This window comes from Drosophila kikkawai, chromosome 2R (genome assembly GCF_030179895.1).
Source record: "Drosophila kikkawai strain 14028-0561.14 chromosome 2R, DkikHiC1v2, whole genome shotgun sequence".
Taxonomy (NCBI): domain Eukaryota; kingdom Metazoa; phylum Arthropoda; class Insecta; order Diptera; family Drosophilidae; genus Drosophila; species Drosophila kikkawai.
This window is the reverse complement of record NC_091729.1, coordinates 10,744,328-10,761,190: the sequence shown is the minus strand read 5'-3', so window position 1 is coordinate 10,761,190 and position 16,863 is coordinate 10,744,328. Positions and strand designations below refer to the sequence as shown.

At 50.1% G+C, this 16,863-nt stretch overlaps 6 protein-coding genes and 1 long non-coding RNA gene across 7 annotated transcripts; 3 read left to right on the top strand and 4 right to left on the bottom strand.

The window, feature by feature from the left end:
* Positions 1-37: 37 nt before the first annotated feature.
* On the bottom strand, positions 38-1,861 carry Phax (phosphorylated adaptor for RNA export). Its single transcript, XM_017171891.3, has 5 exons — positions 1,705-1,861; positions 916-1,648; positions 762-853; positions 420-696; positions 38-361 (listed from the first exon to the last, which is right to left on the bottom strand). The coding sequence occupies exons 1-5, from the start codon at positions 1,747-1,749 to the stop codon at positions 144-146; spliced, it is 1,365 nt and encodes a 454-aa protein (XP_017027380.1). The 5' UTR covers positions 1,750-1,861; the 3' UTR covers positions 38-143.
* A 198-nt stretch (positions 1,862-2,059) lies between these two features.
* On the top strand, positions 2,060-4,470 carry Mys45A (SDA1 domain containing protein Mys45A). The gene is made up of 2 exons (XM_017171888.3): positions 2,060-2,621; positions 2,685-4,470. The coding sequence occupies exons 1-2, from the start codon at positions 2,145-2,147 to the stop codon at positions 4,344-4,346; spliced, it is 2,139 nt and encodes a 712-aa protein (XP_017027377.2). The 5' UTR covers positions 2,060-2,144; the 3' UTR covers positions 4,347-4,470.
* Positions 4,451-5,242, bottom strand: tsu (40S ribosomal protein S12 homolog tsunagi). The gene is made up of 2 exons (XM_017171892.3): positions 5,109-5,242; positions 4,451-5,007 (listed from the first exon to the last, which is right to left on the bottom strand). The coding sequence occupies exons 1-2, from the start codon at positions 5,167-5,169 to the stop codon at positions 4,571-4,573; spliced, it is 498 nt and encodes a 165-aa protein (XP_017027381.1). The 5' UTR covers positions 5,170-5,242; the 3' UTR covers positions 4,451-4,570.
* Positions 5,243-5,567: 325 nt separating this feature from the next.
* On the top strand, positions 5,568-8,106 carry Pgm2a (phosphoglucomutase 2). The gene is made up of 3 exons (XM_017171889.2): positions 5,568-6,021; positions 6,080-6,181; positions 6,242-8,106. Exons 1-3 carry the CDS (start codon positions 5,861-5,863, stop codon positions 7,848-7,850), a joined length of 1,872 nt encoding a protein of 623 aa, XP_017027378.1. The 5' UTR covers positions 5,568-5,860; the 3' UTR covers positions 7,851-8,106.
* A 666-nt stretch (positions 8,107-8,772) lies between these two features.
* On the bottom strand, positions 8,773-12,319 carry Vang (Strabismus domain-containing protein Vang). The gene is made up of 2 exons (XM_017171748.2): positions 11,702-12,319; positions 8,773-11,642 (listed from the first exon to the last, which is right to left on the bottom strand). The coding sequence occupies exons 1-2, from the start codon at positions 11,958-11,960 to the stop codon at positions 10,141-10,143; spliced, it is 1,761 nt and encodes a 586-aa protein (XP_017027237.1). The 5' UTR covers positions 11,961-12,319; the 3' UTR covers positions 8,773-10,140.
* Positions 11,527-12,858, top strand: LOC138928106 (uncharacterized). The gene is made up of 3 exons (XR_011444570.1): positions 11,527-11,660; positions 12,510-12,664; positions 12,723-12,858. It is a non-coding gene; the product is annotated as an uncharacterized lncRNA (long non-coding RNA).
* Positions 12,491-16,860, bottom strand: LOC108078124 (superkiller complex protein 3). Its single transcript, XM_017171747.3, has 12 exons — positions 16,721-16,860; positions 16,451-16,662; positions 16,209-16,401; positions 15,554-16,149; positions 15,412-15,489; positions 14,947-15,361; positions 14,709-14,891; positions 14,463-14,647; positions 13,190-14,410; positions 12,955-13,129; positions 12,712-12,899; positions 12,491-12,650 (listed from the first exon to the last, which is right to left on the bottom strand). Exons 1-12 carry the CDS (start codon positions 16,811-16,813, stop codon positions 12,491-12,493), a joined length of 3,699 nt encoding a protein of 1,232 aa, XP_017027236.1. The 5' UTR covers positions 16,814-16,860.
* Between the last annotated feature and the right edge of the window lie 3 nt (positions 16,861-16,863).

Genomic DNA, 16,863 nt, shown 5'->3' with positions numbered 1-16,863 from the left:
CAACACCCTAACGCCTCCTTTCTCTACGATTTGTACGTTACATTTATCAGAGTCCTAATTCGCTAGGCATTTATTTAATTTTACAAATATGGGTCTAACTATGCGTGTGTGGTATAAAAGGTGGCCCTGCGCTTAGCGTTGGCCTAGAAGAAGTCCATCTCCGCGCAATTTACATCCAGAAAGTCATCGTCGTAGCTAATTAGCTCCTTTAGTTCCACGGCTCCTTGAGCCGCTGCCGCAGCCTTCGATGTGGATGGCAAATCCGAGTTGTCCACGAGGTTAATGTTGATCTCGTGTGTCTTATACTCCGGGCTGTCCTGCTCCTGCCCAGCTCCGACAGGCGAGGGCGGCGGATTCGACACTGTTGAAGGAGGTTAGCACTTAGTTACAGAACAATTTCCCGACTTTCAGTATCTTACCATTGCCGGGCTGGCTCTCGGCGCTCAGCTCGTCGCCCTGCATATAGTGTTCCTTCCGTTGGCTTAGCGTAGGCAACTCGGTGCTCTGCTTGCTCAGGCACTTCTTCAGCTCCTCCACTTTCCGGTCCCGCATCAGCGTTTCGATCTGCTTTCGCGACTTGTTCAGGCTTTGGCGGTCTTCGTTGAAAATTGACTTTTGCTGCTCCTGTGAGATACTGTTGTGGTGCTTTAGCAGGAATAGAAATACACCGCCCGGTGTACGTCTCCGCTTGCCATTCTGCGGATGAGAGAGTACCCCAAGTTAGAGAAAAGAGCATCTTAGGCCAGGCCAGGCCTACTTACTTTGATCATCATGCCGCCATCGGCTTCGATGCGCTGTGTCTCTTTATATAGTTCCAGGGGCAAATCCATGCCAAGCACTTCCACCACCCGAACTGGAATCAAAATCAATGAGATTAGAATATATTAAAACGTATTTAACTTGGTTGTAACTCACCCAGCAATTCATCCTTTTCCTCGTACAGTTTGCTAGCCATTTCAGTGGCCACATCTGAGGGATCACGTCCGGCCACATCCTTTAGATCCAGGATGTGCCTTGCCTCGCAAGAGTCCGAAGAGCCGCTGGCCGACGATGTGCCGCGCCGTGATCTATGGCCCAGGCGGCTTTTTACCGTCCCGCGCTGTGGGAACTCCTGCGTGGGGCGACTGGAGGGACGTCCCCGCTTGTGAGCCGGATGCGAAGACTCCGCACCGTCGTCCGATGAGTTAGAAAGCCGGCGCTTCAGAGTGTTCTCGCCGTTGAGTCGGAACCGGAGCGAGAAATCGTAGTTCTCCACATTCCGATCCCTGCCGCTCCTTGTGACGTCGCACCCACGCATATTCTCGCTAAGAGCCTCCTCCTGCAGCGCTGCCGTCCATACATTGTACTTTTTGAAGCGGGCACGATTGGGCTGCATCTCGGCGTCCGAGGGCGGCACTCGCCGCATTACCGTCCGCTGAATACGCTTTTTCCGCTTTTTGTGGCTGCCACCTCCGGAGGACTCTGTGCGTATCTTTTTGATACAGCCATCCTCGGAGGACTCGGCCGAGGAAGAGTCGCTGTTGGTCTGGGACTCGTCCTCAAGCGCAGTCTGGATCTGGTGGCAGGTGGTGAGGGGGCTGGTAACTTTTTCGGCACCTGCGGGACGCTGCAACGGCGTATAAACGCCATCATCGTCGCTGTCCGAGAGCTAAAACAAGCACCGACGGCTGATTACTATTGGTTCAATAAGTACCGATTGGTTACCTCGCCGTCCTCCAGGTCAACGTCATTAGAGTGCAGTTCCATCATTTTGTCGTCAGGCGAGAGAAAATTAAGTCTTCGTTGGTAGTTGCCGTGGGTGTGTTGGAAAACGCTCAAAGCGCAGCGCCAACAGCTGTTTGTGCATAACTGCGCGGTTAATGTTACCTTTCCTTCAATTCTCTTTGGGATTTTTAAAAGCGAAAATTGTTGGACATATAACAATTGTTTTTACTTTGTAAACAACTTTAGTTCCGTTTTCTTAAGTGAAAACCATTCCCCTTCATTTACTTCCGAATAATTTACTTTCACCGTGCACATTGTAATCTAAGCGTTTATTGGGTTTTTACCCGCATTCACCGTTGGTCACACACCACACGTGCACTTTATTTTTCTCGAACGTGGTTGGAATCGAAGTAAATTTTATTTCGAATTCACGGCTCACCATGGTGCGGCCCAACAACAACCAGCTGCCAGAGAACCTGCCGCAGCTGCAGAACTTGATAAAGCGGGATCCGGAGTCTTACAGCGATGAGTTTCACATCCAGTACCAGCATTTCCTCAGCCTGCTGGAGGTTTTCGCCCTTAATCCCAGCGAGGAAAACAAATCCCTGGACGACATCGTCATGTTCATTGCCCAGGTGGCCCAGTGCTATCCGATTGTGTGCGAGCAGTTTCCCAAGCGCCTGTCCGATTTGCTGAAGAACTACGCCACAGTGCTGGATCCGGCCATGAGGAATTGCTTTGTCAAGGCTCTGATCCTGTTGCGGAACAAAAACTTGGTGCCGGCACTGGACATACTGGAGCTCTTCTTTCAGCTGCTGCGCTGTCCGGATAAGAATCTGCGAACCTTCCTGCAGACGCACATCGTGACCGACATAAAGAACATGAACGCCAAGCACAAGGATATGAAGCTTAATTCGGTAAGACTTAATGCAAGACTCGTAACGTAGGATTAATTAATTCATTTTTTTGTGGCCCTCTAGAGCCTGCAAGCCTTTATGTACTCGATGCTGAAAGACGCCAATCCCAAGGCCGCTAAGATGTCCGCCGACATCATGATCGAGCTGTACAAAAAGAACATCTGGAATGATACCAAGACGGTGAACGTTATTGCCACCGTTGGCTGCTTCTCCAAGGTGACCAAGGTTCTGGTCACCTCCCTTAAGTTCTTCCTTGGCCACGACGAGGAGGACGAAGACTCTGACTCCGAGAGCGAGAATGAGATAGATCTGAAGGGAGCCCTGATGGCCAATCGGGTTAACAAAAAGACCAAGAAGCGTCAGAAGCAGCTCGCGCAGATCAAGAAGCAGGCTGTGAAGGCGCAAAAAAAGAAAAAGAATGCGCCGGCATTTAATTTCTCGGGCATTCACCTGGTCCACAATCCGCAAGGCATGGCCGAGGGCCTATTCAAGCAGCTGCAGGCCAGCAACGAGCGGTTCGAGGTCAAACTGATGCACCTGGACGTTATTTCACGCCTGATCGGCATCCACGATCTGTTTCTATTTGGTTTCTACCCGTACATAACTCGCTTTCTGCAGCCCCACCAGCGGCAGGTGACCCGCGTGCTCCAGTTTGCCGCTCAGGCATCCCACGAACTGGTGCCCGGTGACATCATTGAGCCCATTCTGAAGACAATCGCCAATAACTTCATTACTGAGCGCAACTCCAGCGATGTAATGGCCATTGGCCTGAATGCCACGCGTGAGATCTGCATGCGCTGTCCCCTGGCCATGGGCGAGGATCTGCTGCAGGATTTGGCCATGTACAAAACATACAAGGAGAAATCGGTTATGATGGCCGCCCGTTCGCTTATCACGCTCTATCGAGAACAGCTGCCCAAGTTGCTGCACAAGAAAGACCGCGGCAGGCAGACAGAGGCCCAGGCCGAACGTAAGGTTCGTGCCTACGGAGATCGCGAAGTTCATGACACAGTGCTGGGTGCCGAGGCTCTGCTCAAGGACTCCAAGACCATTGACATCGACAGTGACGAAGACACCGACTCCAACGACGGAGAGTGGGTCAATGTTACGCACAGCGATGGCGAGGGAGGCGGTGCGGATGAGGATGAGGATGACGAAGAGGAAGACGATGAAGATGATGACGATGAAGACGATAACGAGGACAACAGTGACGAGGAAGAGGAGGATGAAGGAAACTCAGACGAGGGCGTGGAGAGTGGAGAGGAGTCCGTTAAAGCGAAAAAGGAGAAGAAGGATGTGAAGATCCTCAATCAAAAGGAGGCTGCCCAAGAACTGGCCCTTACGCGCATCTTCACGGACGAGGACTTTAAGCGCATCAATGCGGCCAATCTGAAGAAGACCGTGACCAGTGCCCGCAAGCGACCACTAGAGCAGGATCGTGCCGAGTTTGTCAAGCTGAACAGCATCGAGATGATCTACAAAAAGCGAAAGCACGACAAAGAGTCGCGCCTGGAAACTGTGCAGGCAGGCCGGCAGGATCGCGAGCGCTTCGGCTGGAAGGACGGGCGTGTGAACGAGCACTGCTCCAAGACGAATCGCGAGAAGCGCAAGACCAAGAACTTTGGCATGCTGCGGCACAAGGCGCGCTCAAAGGTCAAGAAGAGCTTCAAGGACAAGCAGCAGGCCCTAAGGAAGCATCTCCTGCACCAAAAGAAGATGAAGTAAAACTCCCAGATGTCCCTTACATTCAGATATGTAAATGTGGTTCAAAAGAAAACTAATGTTAGAGCTATTTTATAATTTTTAAACAAATGATTGTAAAAAATATATTTTAGTTTTTAAGTTCTTAGTATCCTTTATTTCATTTCATACAGACTTTGTACGGTTGCCTATGCATTAAACTAATTAAACATGTATTCGTTTGGCCGGGAGTCGTCGAGGGGAGGGCTCTATCTGCGGCGCTTGTCGGACTTCTTCACCCGCTTGGGTCCCTTTACAAAGCACCAGTCCACCTGGATGGTCTGTCCCATTATTTCTGCCCCGTTCAACGCCTCCTTGGCGGCGAGCGCCTGCTTGTGGGTTTCGTACTCCACGAGAGCATAGCCCTTTGAGAAGCCCGTTCGCCGATCCAGGTTGAGGTGGATATTCTTGATCTCGCCGTAGTCGCAGAATTTCTCCTGGATCTCGTCCTCCTGCGCCTCCTCGTGTATGGAGGTCACGAACAGAATCCAGCCCTCCACAGAGCGCTGTGGTCCTGGCTCCAGCTCATCGTCGTCCTCGTTTCGCACCCGTTCGTAGCTGTGGATGGCTTCGCGCGTGTTGCTGTCGCTGCCAAAACCGCGTCCCTTGCGATGCTTCGCCTTCTCCTTTAGGCGTACTATGCCCTCTGTGTGCGGTGTAGGGTGCACGGAGCAGGGTTGCGGCGTGGGAGAGAAAAGAAAGCATGAGACCGGTTGAAAGGCAAAAGTCACTATGATGTCCACTTACGGTCGCCATCCTCGTCCACCTCGAACTCCTCGGCATTGTCTATGTCCAACACATCGGCCATTTTCTTGGTTTGGTAATACAAATTAGGTCTTGAATGTTTTTCTCTTTTCGTTCCGCGTCTGGTCGCAAAAACTCTACCAGGGATGAGATAAAACCAGTGTTGGCTAATACAAAAGAAAGTTAAGAAATTCTCTAAAAATGTAACAAGAGCACCATAGGAAATCTTGGATGTAAAAAAGAATTTAATGATGAAAGTTAGGATTTGTAAAGTTCAAAATTATATTGTTATTGTTTTAGAAGTGAATAAACTAAAACGTTCAATGTATGCGTTTTTACAAGTTTAATGATGCCGATATATTTTCACGTGACGTGACTTGATATCGCAACGGACGCCAACATATGTGCCATCTCTAACACACCGTTTTCCGGGCGTACTTGTTAAAATTTTGCCGCACGAGAAAGGGGGCGTGGTAGCTGTAGCTTGTGTATATGTGGCCGTCACAGAACGTTATCAATACGTAAATTGCCCCCAGCAGTCGATTGTCAATTGTCGCTTTAACAGCAGCTCGGTTCCGTGTTCAGTCTTTTCTCGTTTGCCGCCGGGTTGTGACATCACTGTCAAAAATCCAGCAGCTGCCTGCCCTGCCTTTCCCTTTTTCCTTAATTCTGTTCTGCTTTCATCTTTAGTCTAAATTCGAAAAAAACACTTTTTCTGCAGTGCGCGATCCTACGGTCAATAACACTTAGCCACCATGTGTACACCAGCAGGCCAGTTGATGCGTGAGATCAAGAACATGACGCTTTCGGGCGATAAGGAGCTGGATGACCAGATCCGCAAATGGGTCCGGTGGGACAAGTGTCCCAGCACCTCCTGCCAGATCATGGACGCCGTCCGTGCTAAGGACTGGGATACGTAAGCACGCTAATCCTAAGAAATCTGCATATATCTGCTCACTATATTCCCTGAACAGGCTGCGCAAGAGGCTGTGCAACCGGATCACGTTTGGAACGGCAGGCTTGCGAGCCACGATGCGGGCGGGCTTCGATTCGATGAACGAACTAGTGGTCATCCAGTGAGTGTGTCCATATGAGCGTCTTCCCGGGGCGTGTTTCCTAAACCATCCTCTTTCCAGGACGGCTCAAGGGTTGTGTGAGTACATAAAGGAGCAGTATCCGAATCGGGAGGACTGGACCGAACGGGGCGTTGTCTTCGGGTATGACGGTCGGTACAACAGCCACCGCTTCGCCGAGCTGTCGGCCATTGTGTTTCTGAACAATGACTTCAAGGTGTGGCTGTACAAGCGGTACGTACCCACACCCATGGTCCCGTACGCCATCGTGCGGTTGCAATGCCTGGCCGGCGTCATGGTGACCGCCTCCCATAACCCCAAGGAGGACAATGGTTACAAGGTGTACTGGAGCAACGGAGCCCAGATCATACCGCCGCACGACGAGGGCATTCAGGAGGCGATCATGAACAATCTGGAGCCCAGTGCCTCTTCAACAGACGACTCGGTGATGTGTGCGAACTCTATGCTCGAGGATCCATACGACATTGTCGTGCCGCCCTACTTCGACGCCCTGAAGAAGAGCTTGAACTGCACCATGTTTGAGTCCAACAACAAGTGTGGGCTCTCCTTCACATACACAGCCATGCACGGCGTGGGCTATGAATTCGTAAAGATGGCCTTCGCCAAGGTCAATCTGAAGCCGTTCAATTCGGTGTGCGAGCAACAGGAGCCCGACCCAGAGTTTCCGACTACGCCCACGCCAAATCCAGAGGAGGGCAAGACCTCTTTGGACTTGGCCATTAAGACGGCCAAGGCTAAATGCAGCCAAATCATTCTGGCCAACGATCCGGACGCCGATCGTCTGGCAGTGGCCGAGGTGGGCGACGATGGCAACTACAAGCTCTTCACTGGCAACGAAGTCGGCGCCCTACTCGGATGGTGGGCATTGGAGCTCTACAAGATCCGCAACCCTGGCGGGGACTTGAGCAACGTCGTGATGATAGGCAGTACGGTGAGCTCAAAGATTTTGAGGTCCATGGCGGAGGAGGAGGGCTTCCAGTATATCGAGACGCTGACGGGCTTCAAGTGGATGGGAAACAAGGCCATTGAGCAGCAGGCGGCGGGTAAGACGGTGCTGTTTGCCTTCGAGGAGGCCATCGGCTACATGTTCGGTACAGCTGTGCCGGACAAGGACGGAGTCAGTGCAGCCGCCCACTTGGCCACCATGGCGTGCTATCTGCGCTGTCAGCTGTGCATGACGCTTCAGGAGAAGTTGCGTGACATTTACGAGTCCTACGGCTTCAGCACGACCATCGCTTCCTATGTCATCTGCCGCTGCCCGCCGCTGATAGAGCAGATTTTCGAGCGCCTACGCACCTGGGATGAGGGCAAGGCAGATACCTATCCGACCAGCATCATGGATGGAGAGTACGAGATTGAGAACGTTTGCGACCTTACCACGGGCTACGACAGCAGCACCAGCGACAAGAAGGCCACGCTGCCCACCAGCTCCAGCTCCCAGATGATCACATTTACCTTCAAGAATGGCGCGGTGATCACTCTCCGCACCAGCGGCACCGAGCCTAAGATGAAGTACTACGCTGAGATGCGCGCCAAGCCGGAAGTGAAGAACTGGACCAAGCTGAGCAACACCCTCAACACAATGGTGGAGGCTGCTGTCGAGGAGTTTTACGAGCCGAAAAAGAATGGGCTTCAGCGCAAGAAGGACTAATCTGGACTGGATGTGGAATGGCGAAAAAGCTCTTTCAAAATTTGACGATTGCGTTCTGGCTAAAATTATTAGTTCTTTACCAACAGCACTGACACACACACAAGCCAAAAAACACAGCCAACAGCTGCGAGCGCACGCTGTTGAATGTTAGTTGTAGACCGATTAATTTCATGTGTTAATATTATATTCTACCAACCAATAATTATGAACGAAAATGTAAATAAAATCGGATGACACCATCTGCACCAACCCAGAATCGCTCGAGTTGCACAGTTACTTAAGTGGGGGTATGAAAAACACGCCACTTTTTTAAAATTTGGTGTGGCGATATGACTGAAGTTAACACAACAATTTTCGTGTTACGTTTTATTAAAAAAATATTAGGCGTTCTAGGAGATATTAGGATCATATTAGGAGTCCCATTCAAAAAGATTCTTAAGAAATTGGGCCTTCAAAATCTCTGTTCAACTACTCATAACTTCGTTAATTTTGCTGATTGATGTGAAACTTTGGCAAAGTATTCTTAAGATATTGGGCATTTAAATACCATACCCCCCTCCCTTAATTGGATGGCTCCTTATCTTGTGATGAGTTGGGAGACTGAACGACTAAGCACACTTGAATTAATTGCGCTTGTTAGGTGTTATCGTGGAAACTTGAGTGTCAGCGATATTGATGAATCTAAATCCACTCGGCTGGTGGACTGATTGATGAGCGATTAAATCAAATTCTCATTTATTGTTCTTGTGTGCAATATATACGTAGTATATGCATGGTAAATCAGCAGATGTGGGGCTATCGCTATCAGGAACTGGTTAATCAGGCGCTGATAAGGTCAGCTTCGGGCGTTGCCTTAACTAACGCCGAGTTTATGAATTAATTACGTGCGGACTGCCATCGTAGAACAAACACACTGACGACGTATAAAGCTGTTAAAAAAGTGGGCTCAATTTATTTGACGGCATAAGCATTAATTACAGTTACAACAGTTACAGTTTGAAAGGTAATACAATAAATATGGTTTGTTCTCTCCAATTGCTTCAAGTAATTGCTACAGTATTGTAATTGGTATAAGGTGTAAAAAGATTGTGCCTTGACGTAAAGCATTTTTAGCTAGAAACGAAAATAAACTCAAACCTCAAGCAAAAGTTCGCTAAGTAAGTAGTTTTGTAAATAGCTATAGATAGGCCTGTTCACTGGAACGCACATATAAGTTCGAATACGAATTCGGAGGTCCTTATCACTAGAATTTTGTTTCTAAAAATACACGAGCTTCTGTATATATATGTATTGCTATATACTATGGTTGCTATGCACAGGTGAGTACATCTACACCTGCTAGTGGCTGTTGGCAATTCGTGTCTGTGGTGTATAAAATGCATAGTATTCAGGCAGTCTTTGCTTAAAGTATGTATTTGTCATCAGTTGCATTCGAGTTGTAGTTTTCTGGCAGATGAGAGTTAGTTTTCGGGTTCATAAATCCGCTGTTTTGCGTCTGTAAAATCCTATCGAGTCGCGCCAAGAGTGGAAGATGCCACTGCTACCTCCACTGTTGGCGCAAGTCCCAGTCCTATCTAAAAATTCCATCTGGAATATATCTTTCTCTCCGCTGATGGGGCTTAAACGTGACGAATATTCACGGTTAAAAATTTGGAATTTTTCGAAACGATTAAGCTCAACTTTACCCTACGTATAATATATATTTCCTAAATTAAAAACTTGTATAAAAGAGCTGCATTGAAGAGTTTGATATCTGTGTGATCGTCATTCTTATAATTAATACTTTGGGAACTTTTAAGTCATGGTTGCTTATCAAGGGGACGTGTGATATGTGTTCGAGTCGAGGCCTAGGATGATACACTGGGCTTTTGAGCATTGATATACTGGCAATAAGTTCAAGTTTATAGCTGATAAGTACTGATAATCTTGTTTCGTGTGGAAACGAGCAAGGGGGCCTCTTAGGATTTTTTCATTTTACACAATATTTTCGATTTCTAGATGTATAAAACTATAGTTTCCTCAGCTTTTTTGATTACAAAATGTATTTTGATTGTGAAATTTGATTGATTTTGATGTATAAGAACCTTGAAAATCGAAAATAAAACCTAAATCAAACTGGAAAAATGTTTAAAAACAAATATTGATAAATGGGAGGATGGGATTGGAAATGTGGGAAGAGGAAAACACTGGGTCATCAGACAAACACATGCAGATAGGACGACTGCGTCTGGTTGCTGTGCGTGGGCGTTATTATCGGCGGACCATTGTGCTGGTGCTGCTGGTGGTGGTGTCATACGGAGGTCTCCGAGTTCAGCTTGAGCACAAACTTGTTGCTCTTGGGATCCACCACCTCTTCGGCCAGGTTGAAGTGCGGCAGCTTATGGACGGTGACCATAAGGGAGACATCGTTCTGGATCAGCTGGAACGTGCACTCGTTGCTAATAGGCCGAGAGACAATCTCGTCGCAGATCAGCGACCATGACTGCACCCAGCGGCGCTCCTTTTCGCTCTGCATCACTGGCGACTCGGTCAGATATGGTTCCAGGAAGGCACGCGGCGACAGATCGTGCTTCAGGCAGTGCGCCAAGTGCTTCAAGATGCTCTCAAAGGTGTGCCGTGGCTGCTGACGGGTCACCCTCAAGTACTTCTGCAGGGCCCTGGCCATTGAAGGAAACACGGCGGATGCAGCCTCCTGCGGATCGAGCGGCAGTGCCGGTGCTGGTTCGTTGTGGATGCGCTTGATGTGGGTGAAGGCCTCCTCGGCGGCGGTAATGAGGCGAGCTCGGCGCTTCTTCACGCGCCTCTCGTACTCGTGCTCCTCGTAGAATCGCTCGTTGTGCGACGAGTCCCGTCTACGGGCATTGGCCGCCAGCACGGCGCGGCTCTGACTCTGTTGCTGCGAGTTGCTCACTCCGTCCACCTCATAGTACTTAAAACTGTTCGATATCTTGTTGCGCTGCGACTTGGAGACGGAGATGGGTATGCGCTCCAGGTACGGGTTAAAGATGGGGAAGTCCACGTAGTAGTGCTGCAGCACCCACACGGCCGCCCGTTGAATGCTCAGCTGGCCCAGCATATACGAGCGCGACACTCCGTCCGGCGAGCGGATGACCTTCACGTAGTAGGAGGGCTGCTGATGGCGCAGCTCCAGCAATACCACGGCCACATAGTGGATGAACAGGAGCGTGTCCACAAAGTTGGTGGCATAGCCCACCAGCGACTTGTAGTCGACGCGATCACCGCCAGTCTCCACCACGATCTTGGCAACGTTCGTGACCTGCACGATGTAGAAGAGCCAGTAGGCGAAAGTGCAGATGGTGACAAGCATGAGCACTAAAGCGCGGTACAGGAAAATCCGCGGCATGCTGGCCGAGGTGCGTCGCATGAACACCGCCCACAGGCCGATGGCCAGTAGGAGCAATCGGGCTGCCAGCGACACTAGCTGGCCTTTGCACTGCTCGCTGCAAGCCAAAAGCTGGGTGCGCACCGTTTGCGTCAGTTCCGAATGATCGAAGGCCGATGGGAAGAAGCCCACGTGAGGCATTACCACCATGGCCACCGGCGAAAAGAAGGCTGCGCAGCCGAGAAGAAAGTAGAAGCTAGACTCTACGTAGCGGCGGCAGGCGAAACCAAAGCCCTTATCGTTCTCACGGTGCCACATATTGTTGATGTCCTCCATTGATATGCTCTGCTCGGAGGTGTTGCCCGTGACGGCGGTGGTATTCTCACCCCAGTTCTCGTCCTGCGGCAGGATTTGCACCTCAATGACCTCCTGGCCATCGCGGCTGTCATCTGGTAAATAGATATCTGGTAAGTTGACTGCATTACAGAATCAAAATCATAACACTAACCTGTCATGTTTACGCTGGTCTGATACGGCGCCATGTCGCCGCGCTGGAATCCCTTTCCGGATTTGGACGAGTGCGTGCTGCGGTGCGAGTGACGCGATCGGTCGCGTTCCCTATGGTAGCCGTTGTTTACGCTGCCTCCTCCTCCTCCACCACCACCACCACCACCACCACCGCCTCCTCCCCCTCCGCCGTTGTTGTTGTGATTCCGCGAGCGTCTGGAGCGTCCACTGTGTTCCGACTTGACGGATTCGTTTTCCATTGCAGTTGGCGAGCGTGCGTGGGTAAATCCCCGCTTAGGTTCCCCCTTCTCCCTACTCCCAATCTACCACAAGTCGCAACCTGGCCGTGCTGCTATTTTAGTGTCTAACTGTAATTACGGCCGTGGCAGCAGGTTTTCATATGCAGGTATGCAGGGCGGTGCACACGCATCGGGTGCTCCGCTGCTCTTACAGCGATTTGAGGCAGTATTTCTGGCCAACGGTTCGGCACATTGTCTCTTTCGATCGCTACCGCTGCTATTTATTTCGGATTTTCACTATTTCACACACATATTTTTCTTTTTGTTGGCTTTTCTTTCTCGTCGACTTGGCTTCACCCCCGATGCAGTGTGGCCGTGTCGAATACTTTGGTCACACTGGTAATCAAAGTTTCGCAACACTGCACAATTACGAACTTTAGGCGCTTTTCAGCACTACTTTCTTCTACTTTTTAAATTTTTTATTATTATTATTTTTTTTTTAACTTGTATTTTTGTGTATTTTTATTTCATTTTATTAAAACCTTATATATTTAATGGGCCGCAATGGAGAAGAGTAATTGTCTGGCTTTCCTGTCTGTGGGATTCAAGCGGATGGCGCGCTGCACCAACTTCAGGGAGCAGGTCTTGTCCACTGAACTAACCGCCTGGCTGGCATAGATGGTAGTCTCAGCCTCCTCACTGGCCGTTATGCTAGAAAACGACATGTAATTTAATCTTTGAAAACCGTACTTAACAGAAACCGATGTCTTACCTATTCTGCAGATTGGTGTGGCGCAGCTTAAGGGCCATTAAAGCCGTATTTGAGGTGGCAACTTGGTATAACTGATCTTCGACGAAATAGTCAAGTAAAAACTTGAGGAACAACTTGCGGAGACCCGAAGAATGGGGAAACATGCGGACACGGGTCTGCAGATAAGACAATGCCTTCCGGGCTCCTTCCTGAAAGAATCCTTTGGTTGAGAAACATAAAAGAAGCACCAGCGGGTGAGCTTACATTTATCAGGATATAGTGAGCGGTTAGGTAGGACACATCCGCGCAATACTCCTCTTTGAAAGCGTACGCACTCAGCTCCGTCATTATCGTCCGGCTCAACTCATTGTCCCGGTGAAGTATGCCCAAAGCGTAGGATGAATACAGCGCCTGGATCGGCACTCCCTTCAGCAGGACACTGAAGAAAACATAGATTAATAAAATACACAACTAAATGCACAGAAAGTATGGTACCCACCACTGGTAGAGCAGGGTCTTGGTGTCCGCCTCGCCCTGGAATGCGTAAATCATAGAGGCCATGGCCACCAGGATGGTGGCCGCCTTGTCATCATCTTGACCCACAACGTTGCCCAGCACTGTGTTGTAGATCGAGTAGGACTCCTGCAGCTGTCCGGAGCGGTAGTATGCCTGGGCCAGACCTATTATCGGCTTGAAAGTGGCATGGGCCACTGTGTTCAGGGCGTTCACCGCCTGATCCGGCTGGTCTAGTTTCAGATAAAGGTAACCCAGATTGGTATACAGCTTGTCCCGATCAGCTCCAGGCTCGCACAGTTTGCAGGCACGGGTAAAGGCCTCAACTGCTTGAACGTAAAGCTTTTGGCGGGCGCACAGAAATCCCTGGAACGTAAGTGATGCAATGCTGGCATCCGCCTCCTCGTTTTGCACGTACCAGTTGATGGCGTCCAGAGCGTAAACGTCCGCGTACATGTGTTCGATTGCATGCCGGATGTGCGGCTTGGTCCGAGAGTCCGGATCCGTGAGAACCTCGCACACCCAGTGAGCGAATCCCAGTGCCGCCTCCGGGTGGTATTCAAATTGCTGGCAATGCCGGAAAAGATCGAAAGCCTCTTCCCGGTCCCCAATTGTCTCTGCCACCATGGCCTGGCCTATCCAGGCATTGGCATATATGGGACTGGACTGCTGGGCCCTGGTAAAAGCTTCGTTGGCCATTCTCACTTGCCCCAACTTAACGTACAGTACCCCGAGATTGGTCCAGGCAGTGTAACATTTCCTTTCCAGCTCCACCGCCTGGATGAAACAGTGCTGGGCCTGCGGCAGATTCTCGTGCTCCGCATGCATGTTGATTACACCGAGTAGATTCCAATTCTGCCACCGATTGCCGCGCTCTTTGATGGCCATCTTGCACACCTTTTCCGCGGTCTCCAAATGGCTCTTGGCCTCCTCGGGAATGAAGATGGCACTGTGGTAACAGGCCAGCGCCAATTCGTACCACAAGTAGGTGTTCTGCTTTAGCTTCAAGGCGCACAGATAGAAGCGCTGGGCCAACAGCAGGAGGTCCTTGCGAGAAAGATAGGCAATGGATTCCTCACGCTTGGCCAGAGTGCCGGCCACATCCAGGTTGGCCAAGGATTGAGGTAGTTGGGCTGTCTGAACGAACACGCTAGCCATGAGACGCCACAGCCAGACCATGCCCTGTGCATCCGGCAGGAGGAAAGCGCTGAAAAATACATTTCTATACGGATTGACTGAGGATGAGATGCAAGACCAACCTTTGAAGATGTACCACTGCCAGCTGAAAATGCTGCTTGGCCCGGCCGTACAAGTTCTGAGTCTTTAGACTGTTGGCCATACCCATGTGGGCCTCCGCAGCGCCTCGCAGACCCGGCAGGTAGCTAGGATTGCCTTTCAGAAGCGTGTCGAAGTCTTCAATGGCCTCGGCATACATGCGAATGGTCTGTAAGTTGGAATACAAATTTAAATAAATAGTTCCGATTTGTATTTTGCTTCATCCGCACCGTTTTGATGGAGGCTATCTGAAGCAGGGCATAGCTGTTGTCCGGGGTAAGCTCGAGGATTTTCTGGAAGACCCGAATGGCCGAGTTGAAGGAACCACGCGCCGCGTAGGCATCGCCCAGCGACTCCCAGTAGACCATGCACCGAGAGTCGTGCTTGATGGCAATGCGAAAGCATTGGATTGCCTGCAATATAGGGATTATAATACTGGGCTTCTGAGATCATTAGCTAATGCCTTACATTATCCCACTTTTTTACTTGCAGGAAGTGCAGTCCCAATTTATACTGCAGGCGAATGGACTCGTCAGTGCTTAGGTGCCGTAGCGTATTCAGCAGTAACGTCTCGTTCAGCTCCTCCTCGCCCAGCTCCTGGTAGATAAAGCTCAGGGCATCCACCGCCTCCTCAGCTAGGCCGTTGAGGCTAATGCACTTCTCGTAGCACTTGCGAGCCCGAGCCAAGTCGCCTGTGGCCAGCGGATACAGCCTGCCCAGATAGTCGAAGCACTCGGCAAAGTGAGGACGCAGTCGAGTGGCCTTCAGTATACTGTTCAGGGCGTCCGTGTAGTTCTTCAGCTGCATGTGCAGCTTGCCACAGAGCAAAAGGGCGTCAAAGGACTCGTGGCTGCCAATTGCCTGAAGAGCTTCGGTGGGGGATCTACAGAAAAGAGCTGTAAGATGGCTATACGGTTACTGGTCCTTACTTACAAAAGAAATTCTGCCTTGGAGACTTCATCCAAGGGCAAATCCTTCAGTAGTTGCTTCTCACCAAGCTTAAAGTAGCAACTGCAAGGGAAATTGGTCAATAATTTCTGCTCAATCTGTAACCAGAAAAATCCTACAAAATTACCGTGCCAAAACTTTAACATTTCCTTCGGTCTTTTCGAGTGTTTGCAGGAGCCTAACCGCTTCGTTTAGTTTGGCAGAATCCATTTCATGGGATAAGCACTCGGCATAGTCTCCGTGCTCCTGGCCAAGTTCCTGCCAAAGCTGCGCGGCTAACTTATAGGCTCCCAGCTCCATGTGAATGCGCGCCAGCAAATCTAAGGTCTCCTTGTAGGTGGGATGACTTTGCTGGGCCCGCAGTACCAACTGTCTGGCGGAAACGAATTGCCCCTCAGCAAAGAGATCCAGGGCCCGGATGAGAAGAGCCAAATTGGAGTTTGGATTAAGTTCCAGCAACTGCTCGGCGTACACCTGGATGGGATGCTTCAGTTCCGGCTGCCACAGATCGCTGTTGGGTTTGTCGTGGTTTTCGCAGTACGTCTTGCATATCCACTCGTACCCGTATACGTCCTTGGGATGGGAGGCGGTCATGTTGCAGGCGTGGCGGACACAGGACGTGTAATCTTTCTCCTTGTACAGCCATTTCAGGTAGCGCTTGTACACGACGCTCTGCGCACTTGGTTCCGAAGTAATCAGCAGGGCTTCCATCGTTGCTTTGTACTTGGGATAGAAATAATGTAGGATTTTTCTTTTATAATATTAAAATAGTTGTGCCTTACTAGTGTCTTATCCTCTGGGCTGATTTCGAAATCATTTGCGAACCAAATGCGACCCAGATATTCCTGGATTTTAGCATAATTCTTGTCCTCTGCGTTCTGGGATCTCTTCTTCAGTACGGCAAAGCAAGCTGGGGCCACACTCGCATCGGATGCCAGGGTAAAAAGCTTCTCCAAAAAGTCGAGCGACTGTTCCCTACAATTTGAAGATAAAATACAGCTTTTGTATTTCGACTACTCCTTACGGTTGCAGATCCGCCAGCTGATCATAGATCTCCGGTAGCTCTCCGCTGGGCGCGCAATTGGCCAATCCCAGGAGCGCCGCAGTGGGCGGACCTTCCGTGTACTCGATGCATTTTCGTAGGTTCTTGGCCGCCTCAGCTTTGTCCAGATTTTGGAAGGCAGCGCCTAGCAACAGGTAGCCCATTGCATTTTTCGGGTCCTCTTTTAGTAGGCGCTGCAATGATCACTGTTGTAAGGCGAAAATATAAGATATCCTGCACCGGAGAAGTCACCTGACACTTGGGTATGGCTTCAGCATGCTTGCCCAGCTTGATAGTCTCCCGAATGTCCTTTAGCAGGGCCTTCAGCTCCTTTCCGGCACTCATTGCGTGTTATGTTTATGCGTTTAGTTTTTACAAATTGTTCGTTTTAGTGC